Genomic DNA, 11,504 nt, shown 5'->3' with positions numbered 1-11,504 from the left:
CCATTTAAATAGATTCAGCAAAAGATATGTGAACAAATGATGTGTTTTTGTATGACAGGCTACTAGTAACAAAGTCCTGACGATACAATTTAATACTGTCTGTTATGTGTTCACACAACACTCGTTCGTCTCTTGAGTTAGCTGCCTTTTTTATGCTTGAATGATTCATAAGCCAGTGAATGTGGTCAGGTACAAGGACTGGAAGCCAACGTGCAAGTAAAAAGTTTGAAAAACCTTCAGAAAGCCTGAAAAAATAAATTGTGCATAGCTACAGCAAAAGACTATAATAATGTCTTTGAACCAAAGAAATTAAGGGTGACTCAATTCTTTTGCACAAATACAGTATATGTAAATATGGTCTCTGGAGTTTTCTAGATGCTTTTATTTCTAAAAGTGTACAAAATTTGCAGCTACAATAATAACTGAACTCTATGAAATCACAAGTCTTTATGTTACAAATTGGAAGCATGCTTTAAATACAACGACTTACAGTTCAGATAATTTTCTTTTTGTGATATAAAGTTAAATGTTTGCTTTAAAATAAACCACAATAAAGTCAAATTCCAGAGAAGTCAATAACATTCACATAATACATAATAGTTTTCAGCCGCCTGCTAGACTCACGTTAAACTCAGACACACACTGAGGTCTAAACATAAAAACAGCGGCTGTCTTTGAAAAGGGGAAACACAGAACTTGCATAGCCTGGTATTCTGGAGACGTATTTTTGGAGCACGTTTAGCTGGGTCTGGTGATTTGTTATTATCAGTCAGTCACCACTTACATTGTCACACTGTAATCAGTTAACAGAAGCTGTGTAAAAGCAGAGTCTCTCATCTGAAACTGCAATGCCTGAGATGAATGCAGTGCAGCGGAGCATCAGTGAAGGAATGTTTAGTTCTGACAAATTACGCAACATAGCATGAGTATCACCACGCTGAAACCCATCAGAAGCAGCAGAAAAAGCCGCCGGGGCTGCCGGGAGGTCTGGGACAGGCTGAAAAGCGACGAGGTGTTGCGAGGCGGTCGAGACTTCAGGTATTGCTCCACGGAGTCTGCAAGGGAGTAAGGCTTCGGGCTGTAGCCCAGATCTCGGCGGGCCTTGTCAATTTTAAAAGTGTGGCTCACTGCGATGTTCCTGACCTGCAGCGGAAGAGATGAGGCATTTATAGCTTCTTTTTTGTTGTTTTTTGTATTTCTTAATACGATCAGAGTCGTCCAAGTTAAAGGTCATTCTGTCAGGTTAACGGCTCACATTAGCCTCAGTTTGGCAAACTTAGTTTTACATTGTGATAACCTGTGACTGACGGATGCCTCCAGTTACTGTGTCTTCTTTCCTCTGAGTCTAAGGTTTCGGCATGTGAACACAGACTGACAGAAGAGGTCAAACAGACACCGGTGAGACAAAAAAGAGTTCCTACTGTCCCTTTTCTTTTTTCCATCCATGCGTCACATTTTCTTTAATGATTTCAGTCGGTACACACCTTTTAGGTCTTTGGAGTTTTCCTGCATGACTCATTCAAATCTGTTGTGTATCCACACATTAAGACCAAACTGCTGAATCCTGATTATCCTGCCAAACCTGACAGTTATCCTGACTATATACAGTATTTTTCTCCGTGCATTTGGAAAAGCCTTCAATTTTTCCTTGATTGTCTCACATGGAGTACATCTTGTCTTCCAGGAGTAACTCACTGCCACAGGCACCACTCCAGGACAGAGTTTATAATCAAATGTAGCTGAAATGTGACCCATGCATTTGTATTCTCTGGGCTAAAGTACACATCTTACAAAGTACACATATCCTTCTGCAGCTGCTCGGCTTCTTACTAGTGCTTCATCATGGTTTTGTAGTTTTGTGATGTTTTGGGGTTTTGAATTCCTAGTTAATCTTTTCAATTCTTTTTCTGATTTTAACATTCTGCAGACTGAGTTTTGGATTCCTGCTTTGATCTCTTACAGCTGTGGTGATGTTGAGCTTTAGATTTTAAGTGTGATTTCGGCTGTGGTTCCTGTTTAGTTTTTGTTAAGATGGTTTCCTGCTGTGGTGTTAGTTTAAAATTCTTCATACATGTTTAATGTGAGTTTTTGTGTCACCATGTTTTGTCTTTTGATTATTTCCTGTTTTATTTAAAATTTCAGTTGTCCCTCACATCCTGCACCAGAATCTTTTTTTGCCCATCTGCCTGCTTTTCTCTCAGTTTCTTGTGCTCTTTGTATTTGTGTAACTTTTTAGACTTTGTATTTTATTTATTTATTTATTTATTTATTTATTGAGCAGTAAAACTTCTCTGTCTCATGCATTGTCTTTTTTTCTTTACCAAACAGTTCATTTCTGTTGGCAACATTTTAAAATATTCACTTCAAGGTACTTCATTTGAAATTCTATATAAGATATAAGAATAAAACCAGATGCTTAGTTGCTCCTTACAACAGATTGATTCAAATTTTGAAACTGTCTTCCTATGTGCCTTCACAGACCGGGAAGAGGAAAATCTCTGCACATCACACCGTGCCTCAACCTGAGGGTTGCCGGGATCATTTGAGACCGGCCGAGAGGTGGCACAGCCATAGCAACCGCCTCTGCAGTGATGTCACTTCCTGTAAACTTCACCTCAAACTTCCTGGTCTGACCCACAGCAGTTTATGTTTTATTTACAGGGCAACCACTGATCCCCATGGCCAGCAGCTGCCTGAGAGAGAGAGCTGCGCATGCAGGCCCATGGTGCTCAGCTTTGGTTTCTGTCTCATCACACATTCATGAGGACCTCACAGGCCGCATGTGATGGAGGCGCCTTAAGACGTGTCGTACTCCAAGCTGCTCCTTTAATTTTATAGTTTTTTGAGTCAAGTAAATGTACGCAAAACCATCACAGATACAAAGACAGAATTAAAAGTTAAGTGTTCGTTTATCTGCTGAATTTAAAAAAGGGCTCACTTTAGTTTTTCATAATTCATGTGCAAGAGATAGCATCAGATGAGGGGGGGGGGGGGGGGGGGCTGGGGGGGCTGATCGGAAAATACTAATGGAGTCAGTCTCTGTCGTTGGAGAGACTTAAACATGAATGTTCTCATCAGACAGCGGGTAACTTCATCTCCAAGGTAGATATATGTACCGAGCTTGCCGGTGCTGTAACGTTCTGCAGTATAGAGTGACATCTTGAGTTAAAAATAGCTTTCAGAATCAGACTTAACCTTTATAGAAGAAGAAAGCTGCATAATTACCTCACTTCTGGTGAAAAGGAGCGGCACTGTTATCACCGGTCTCAGGACCACGTGCAGATATTCCACCAGGATGGCTTGAAATAGGAAGAAACACACACACACACAGATTTAGCAGCAGCTCACCAAAGTTTCACTCAACTATAGTGAAAGTGAAAGAGAGAAGAGCTACCTGCTGAATAGACGAGTGAAACCGGCAGATTTATCAACGGCTGGCTGTAGCCCAGCTTCTCAAACTGCAACAGAAAGTTGAATTCAAAACAGAGGTAAGAGCAGCTTTCAGAATCAGAGTTACTCTTCAGGTAATCGCTGGTTTTAGCTTTTTCCTTAAGTCTGCTGACAGACGGAGGCATCAACTCACCAAAGGCATCAACCATTCAAACAGATTGACCGAAACGCCATCGTTAATAAAATAGGCCTGTCCACTCTGCAAAAAGAACAGTTAACATGTTAAAAATGACTGAAGCAGCTGTGAGGCCGGAGCAGTGGAACTCATCGTGTTTACTGTTTAAATTTTCTGAGGTGGACTCACAGCGACACAGCTCCTCTTCAGCGTGAGGGCCTCAGCTGCCTGCCTGTGGGCCAGTACCAGGTTATCTACGTGCACCCAGTTCATTTGAGCCCGGGGGTCACCAAACCGGAAACTGAACAACCGACGCTCCACGTTCATCTGAGCAAGGGACAAAAAGCTCGTCTTGCATCGTTTTCTTGATTTAAACATGGACACTAAACCCAAAAATGTGTCAAACTAACATTTTGGATGGTGATATCTGCACAAAAGCTGGGAGAAGAGTTGCAACAAAGGTGATGGGTCTAATTCAAAACCTTATGTTCAACCCAGTGTTTTACTGTCAGTTTTACTAACTCTGGGTTTGCTAATATTTAAGTCCACATGTATAGAGATTAATTATACATTTTATTTCACATCAATTCCAGACTAGTGGTTACAGAGACAAGCAACCGACAGAACATTAAAAGTCAACGCTTCTGGCCTCTTGGCCGGTAGTAAACCCAGAACATAATGTAATCCTTGCAGCCCTTCACCAGACTGTGCCGACAGCCGCCTCGCAGAGGAGACACTGGAAGAAAAGGCATCCGTAACTGGATGCCAGAAGAGCTCCATCAATAATGCAAACTCTTCAGACAGGAATAATTCTGCCAGCGAGGCTTCAGACACCGCGAGATGAACATTTTTTTCCAGTGGCAGCACAGAAGTAATTCATCATCACTATAAGACACGCTCGCTTTAGTCCCTTACCATCACTCTGTGTAGGTGTCTTCTCTCCTCTGGTCCGTAGATGCCACAGGGCCGCAGGATGCAAGTGCGCAGCAGGCCTCCACCTTCACAAAGGAAGATCAAAATGTCATTTCATAAATATTTTAAAGCTTTTCTTTATTAAAATCTAATTGGGATTTTTTTTCTCCTCTAGAAGTAGTGGACTAAGTACATGCATTAAAATACCAATGTTACAAGTACTAAAATACTCAGAAACAAGGAAAAGGGCTGCATTAAGACTTGTGCTTATTTATATGTATTTATATGATACTTATAATGTATCAAGATAGTTTTATATGTTGTGTGATTAATTAACACAGATTTAAGGCAAATAACAACAACAACAACAACAATAACAACAACAATAATAATAATAATAAGGAAGAAGCAAAGAAGGAGAAAACTTCTGCAAGATAAATTTGAATGTCTTTTATGTTTATATCATTCACTGTATTTATATCATGCCAATTAAAGGAATTTTGCAATATAAAGAATTTTTAGCCAGGACATGGTAAGAGTGGGATTAAAAACTCCCATTTAACAAGAATAAACCTCCAGCAGAACCAGTGAGAAGCTGTGGCAGGTGAATGGAAAGAAAACGATTAAAAGGAGAGCATGGAGAAACAACAACTATGGCTGAACATTAAATAAGCCTGTGAAGTGTTCTTAAGTAAACCTTACATATAGACTCAATCAGGTGGAGCAGGTGCAGTGGAGCAGATTTACTTAAAAATGGCTTTGTAGGAGTCACGTATGAATTTAAGAAGACAAAGATGTGTATGCTGTTCATTAGATGTTTAAATGGTGTTTGTGTTTGATTACGTTCATTTTTTGTGGTTGGTCTCATGATTGGACCTGATTGCCAATATTAGGGATGGAGTCAGCTGGAGGGCAGAGGGGTTTTTCTCTCTCTCTTCTCATTAATAAGGATTCGAAACTTATTTTGCAATCTCAGCGAATCAACTGAATCAAAACAAAAGTTTGCAGACCCAGTCTTAGAATCTCAGTGACTTTTAGGTTGTTCCTGACATCAGTACAGACATCCTGTTATTATTATTATTATTATTATTATTATTACGCACACAAACACATGACCAGCTGCAGTAGATAATGAGACATGCATGCTTTTAAGCTTAATTGCATGTTGGTGCTCACTGTTGGCGTGCAGGTTTCACTGAAGGAAAGGCTTTATAAATCACAGTGTAAAAAGCAACAATACTGTATGAGAAAATGAGCCATTATATACACTCAAATATATACTTTACATGTGTGTTTAAGACATCAATGTCAAGTGACTGCTGCACTAATGAGACTGTTCTGGCAAGCGCCGAGTTTAAAACACAATCACTGTTGTATGATCGAGTTGCACACCGAGTCTCCATGGAAACTGTTGCCTCTGTCTATTTTCTCTCACTCTTTCAAACACACATTTTTGTTGCTTTTTGGTTTTTTTAAACACAGAAAGCAATTTTCTCTCAATGTGTCCTTTCCCATGTAATTCAGCGATGAGGCACAGCTATCAATTTCACAACCTTTGAGGGAGCCCCCGTTGGCTGCGATGACCATCTGCTCCGCAATCGCTTTAGTTCTGGAGTAGTGGTCAATATGCTGCAACAGAAACATAAATACCGCCTTATTATTTCCCCCTAAAGTGCAGAAAATTGCTGGCAAACGTGTATTTAGTAGAATTGCAGAGCTTTTATTGGTGTGACAAAGGTTTTGCTGGAACATTAGTGTTGTGGTTTGTTATCGTTAGGGTGGTGAGAATGCAGTTATTTTAAGTACTCACAGCATCAAGGGGCACATATGGCACCGAAGCCTCATCACCATCCACAATCGGTTTCCCTGCAAACACCACGTTGATGGTGCTGGTGTACACCAGTCTGGGGATGCTCCTCTCCTTACACACTGTATGAGACAGAGGATCACAACAAAGAGAGTCAAATCTATGAATGCTGACATAATGCTCAATATGCCACAATGTATTATGCAGGTGTGCATCCATTTATAAAATGTCACTCTCTAGGCACCTTTCTAAAACCCAAGGTCAACGAACAAAGCATAAAAGACAAACAGTAAAAAGGATAATAAAAAAGCAGTATTAGAAAATAATTGGATTTAATGTTTAAAGAGAATAAGGCAGTATTAAAAAATGGGGTTAGAGTTTTGACTTGAATAAGGGAAGCAAGTCAGTATTCCTGCTATCAGGAGGAAGTGAATTTCAGAGCAGCTGAAACCTCTGTTCTCCATAGTAGTGAGATGGGGAGAGGGAATAATAAGGTGAGTGGTGGATGAAGACCTAAGTAAATAATACAAGAAGGGAGGAGTCAGGATATGGATACATTTGAATGTGAAAAGCAATATTTTGAAAGTGATTCTACAATCTATGGGCAGCCAGTGAAACTGTTGAAGAACAGAGGTGATGTGCTCTCTGGAGGGTGTGCGAGTTGTGATCTGGGCTGCAGAATTCTGAAGAATTTGTAATTTGTAAAGGGACTTGTTGGGAAGATCAAAGAGAAGAGAATTACAATAATCAATCAAAGCAGGGACAAGGATAGCAACAGCATGGGAGGTGAGGAAAGGACGGAGACGATTGATGTTGCGTAAGTGGAAGCAGGAGAACTGGGTGATGTGATTAATATGAGACTGAAATGGCAAAGTGCTGTCGGGGATGACACCCAGACTCTTAACCTGATGGGAGGGAAGGATGGAGGAGTTGTCAATATTAATGGGAAACTTGTGGGATTTGGTTAATGTGGAAGCTGTGCAGGCAAGTAGAACTTCAGTTTTATTACTCTTGAGTTTGAAAACATTGGAGGTGAACCAGATTTGACCTTCATGAGGCAGTCACAAAGGGAGATGAGTGGAAGGGTGAAATTGGGTTTGGAAGAAATATACAGCTCAGTCTCATCTGCGTAACAGTGATGGTTAATATTATATTTTTTATATATGTGATCAAGTGGAAGCATGTAAATAAGGAATAAAAGAGGCCCCAGTACCGAACCCTGGGGCACACCAGCAAAAACAGAAAATTTTCTTACCATTTATGACGTTATTGGTTCCACCAATGTTGACGGACTCCACCTGCTCTTTCCTCAACTAAAAGCCAGAGACAAAGAGGAAGGCTGTTACTCCTGACTGCATATTTTCTCTTCTATAGATAATACAGCCCTTGTTTCCACCTCTGCACAATAATGACTTTACATCCATCTCACTTAGGCTCTCATATTAGATTTGAAAGAAAATCAACTTTGAGAGCAGATAGAAGCCAAATAGCATTAAATATAGTAAAAATAGACACAAAAATAGGAAAAATTTGATTGGATTTTGAGTGATGTACAACAGAAGAGCAAGAATACAAGTATACAAGTCTGCAGCAAACAAATGTGTCCATGTGATGGCAATTTTTTTTTCCTCACTGACTTTTTTATATTTGGATTTGGAATCCAAGGCTATGGAGACTAAAGATGAACTACGTATTTGTATACATCAATGCTAGCCACTGTAGATGAAGAAAACAAGGCATAAGCAATATAAAGAGCAGCCTCAGAAAAAGTCAGAAGCTACATCAGCTGACATTAAAGAGCTGAGCTATCTGGCTGTCAGACTGAACTGTTTGCAGTCAAACTGTTTGGTGGGCAATGCAGTATTTAAAAAAAGAAATTTGTGGTCATATGTTGTTTTGTGTTTATGAGCTCTAAAGCAGAAGCCGAATGGCTAAACGGGAGGAGTACTCATTTATAAATGTTCTTTGTTTATGAGCTTTGCTGTTTTTTTATGGAAACTTGGTTCCCTCACTGAAAAAAAGACATCCATAAGTCCGAATTTGGGGTTGTTATTAAAATTTCAAGTGAATAACTTGAAATTAGGATTAGCGTTACTTACTGACTTGAAATGCCAAGAAAATAACTCAAGATTAACCCCCATAATATCCTTTGAAATTCTGTGTTATTAGGTTATTATTTGAGAAAATAAAACAACATTTTAACTTATGGAAAGCAAAATATAGTCTCATTTCTTTTGAGGACTTGGTAGTTATCTTATGCGTAACAGACACTTCATTTCATAGCTATGGCACACAGCTGGAATCCTTTAGAAGCGTATGAACTATTGAGGATATCCACACATTTTTTAAGCACTTGTCCAGCTTTTGGGCAGCAGGAGGCTGGAGCCTGTCACTGACACCCACTCCTGAAAGGCGGGGTACACACCAAAAATATGATGCATGATATTAGATAATGTAAAAGAAAAATAGAAAATAAAAATTACATAGCTTGTGTTTAATATGCAACACTGGGCACATTTATTTGTACATACTTAATTCATACTTTTTAACACTTTTTGACTTACACAGCTAAAACTTACAACAGGTGTTACATGTGTTTTTAAAATATTGACTTTCTGTCTTTAGTCTGAGGATGAACCTTGAGGTGCTATTTTTCCTGCTGCTAGTAGCCTTAAGCAGCTCCTATGATTTGCATCAAGAGAGCATGGAAAAACAACCAGTCGTGCAGGTCAGCCTGTCATGTGTTCACGGTTTGAACAGAAAGCGTGACATACCAAACAAGGCTGTTCCTCCACAGGAGGTTTAATAAGTGAAACATGACTTGTTTGAATGACTGGCTGTTGGGGAAAAAAAGCAGAGGAAGGCATGAAGTCACCTGCTCTGGGCCAGACATGCCATAAGACGCCGTGTGGAACATGCAGTCAACCCCTTCACACACTTTATACAGGGAAGAATAATCTCGAATGTCACTCTGTAAGAAAGTAGAACAAGACAATCAGATAATTAGTTATAACTCTGAGGACACAAAAGATGCCTAATCAGATTCTTCTGGGAGGATGAAGGTAGGCTTGTACTGTTGATTTGCTTGAAATGTACAACAGCAAAACATTAACACCCAGTGCTTTTCATGTAAAATGGTCAATATCTAACCCCTGAAAGGACAGTTATAATTAAGGTAAGTGTGCCAAGAGGAGTACAGGTGAAACCCGAATCATGCTTCCACCCTCTTTGACCCAGGCAGCAGCTGGTGCGCCGAGACAGATCAATCACCCGTGTCTGTTTCCAGCCAAGACACATACGGACCGAAGAGGCACGCTAACACGAGGAAATACTAGAATTCATTTCCTCGTCTCCACATGAAGTTGTGTCAGTTAGGTGGAAACAAACCATACCTTTATAACCCAAACCTGTGCTATGAGTGACACAACAGGCTTCAGACCTGGACTTCAAATGGCTTTTCATCACCATGTAGAGACCTGACATGTGTTATAAGATGTTATCAAACAATAGGTGTCCTGTGCTGTTACACTGCAGTATAGTATTAAGTGTTCTCCAGGGCAAAGCTATAAGGAATGTGTGGAGAAGAGGGGTAAACAGAGTAAAGCCATACCTGATAGAATGTCGCTCCATCGGGAATATCACAGGGAGGCTTATTCAAGTCCAGAAGGATTACTGAAAACCCTTCATTTGCCAGTTGTCTCCCAAGCCTGAAACCAAAGTATCCCCCTCCTCCCGTCACTACCACTTTCCCCTTTGGGACACCTCGGTGCTTTTCCTCTCCCAGTCTGTAGGCCACACAGTCGGGGCTGCTGCAGGTAGCAGCGGTGGCGGTGTTTACTCTGTTTCTCACAGCCACAGAGGGCCCCGGCCCGGAGGCGACTGCTGGGGCTGGATGGATGACCCACGGCTGCTGAGCGAGGTGGGCGATGTTGTGCCCGTGGTGCCCGTTGGTCTGCAGGCGACAAATGGGGACGCTTTGGCAGGGAAACTGCTTCACCTGGCACAGAGAGCCTCCGCTTTCAGTCATGCTGGGACTGCACAGCTCCATGGATGCTCTGATGGGATTTTAAAGAGGAATAAAATGCATATTCACTGTTTCGGAATCATTAAAAACTGACCGGTAATGAGTATTTATCTTAACTTTCTGAAAGTGTCCTGTCATTTATAATCCCTTTGTTTTCACATCATTCAAGTTCGGACAGCTGTACCACTTCAGAGTCTTTCATTATTTAAAATAGAGCTCAGTGCTCCTGAACACCACTTTTTTCTCTTTGTTGAGTTTTGATAAAGAAGATGTCAGAGATGACAACTGGTCAGACATTTCACTCATAAATAATAACGTTATGTTTTATAGACTGCATATAACACACGGATATTTAAAGGGGTGGGGAGGGAGGTATTCTGAAAGAAGAATTTCTGATACATATTTTTACTGTATGTGTGTATATGTATTTTTTATTTGCTTTTGGCCTGTAGTTAATAACCCCTTCATGTTTCGCCAAATTAGGCAGAATATCACGTGTTTTTCGCTAAAATAAACGAGCCTAATCTATGAATAAACGCAGGTCCGACAGCGATGACGTGCACTCTTTAATTAAATAAAAATACCTTCCTGATAGTCATCTCTATATGTCACATCTACTCACCCGATTGCTCCTGTCCTCCTCGCACATCCGTACCCGTGCTGGTGGATTCATGCAATAATACAGTCTATACCTCGCCGTCGGGCCCTCTCGATGCGTCACCTTTCTCACCTGTCACACACCTGCACTTTACATCTGCTACCGTAATGTCTGCAGGCAGTGCGCAGGCCCGCGGCAGCGAGGATCACATTTCTAGAAGCGCCGGATGGACGAGCAAGCACCTCATTTCAGTTTTTTATGTACGGAAGTTGTTGGGGGGGGGGGGGGGGGGGGTTTGCCACACGGACGATCTGATTTCCTCGTGTCAGCATTGTTCCCACATCATCATAATTAATGTTGTTCCAGGTTCAACATTGCAAGTGACCAATCACCTTCTTGTGACGTCATTCCTTTGCGACTTCGAAATACCCGCCTTCGATTATTTCGAAATACAAGTGAAGAAGCGAAAAACCGCCGCCTGTCCGCCGAATTTGAAGTCAATTGCCATACACACACGCGAAAAAACGTAACACTTAAATTAGTTACAAATAGAAAGTTTTAATATAATAACCCAACATTTTCACTTACAGATTGCAAA

At 40.8% G+C, this 11,504-nt stretch overlaps 1 protein-coding gene across 2 annotated transcripts; it reads right to left on the bottom strand.

The window, feature by feature from the left end:
- Positions 1 to 369: 369 nt before the first annotated feature.
- Positions 370 to 11,099, bottom strand: sdr42e2 (short chain dehydrogenase/reductase family 42E, member 2). Of its 2 annotated transcripts, XM_085271154.1 has the most exons (12): positions 10,931 to 11,099; positions 9,895 to 10,339; positions 9,160 to 9,255; positions 7,540 to 7,597; positions 6,288 to 6,406; positions 6,031 to 6,106; positions 4,481 to 4,563; positions 3,755 to 3,892; positions 3,584 to 3,649; positions 3,395 to 3,458; positions 3,226 to 3,299; positions 370 to 1,143 (listed from the first exon to the last, which is right to left on the bottom strand). In XM_085271154.1, the coding sequence occupies exons 2-12, from the start codon at positions 10,330 to 10,332 to the stop codon at positions 895 to 897; spliced, it is 1,461 nt and encodes a 486-aa protein (XP_085127280.1). In that variant the 5' UTR covers positions 10,333 to 10,339; positions 10,931 to 11,099; the 3' UTR covers positions 370 to 894. The 2 variants fall into 2 exon arrangements, with proteins under 2 accessions (XP_085127280.1, XP_085127281.1); XM_085271155.1 differs by lacking the exon at positions 10,931 to 11,099 and having other exon boundaries at positions 9,895 to 10,381.
- Positions 11,100 to 11,504: the final 405 nt, after the last annotated feature.

The sequence above is a fragment of the Mchenga conophoros genome, linkage group LG4 (genome assembly GCF_057382185.1).
Source record: "Mchenga conophoros isolate Kocher_MC1m ecotype Shallow Benthic linkage group LG4, M_conophoros_male_GT1.1, whole genome shotgun sequence".
NCBI classification, from domain to species: domain Eukaryota; kingdom Metazoa; phylum Chordata; class Actinopteri; order Cichliformes; family Cichlidae; genus Mchenga; species Mchenga conophoros.
The sequence above is the reverse complement of the archived record's forward strand: the minus strand, read 5'-3'. Positions and strand labels throughout refer to the sequence as shown.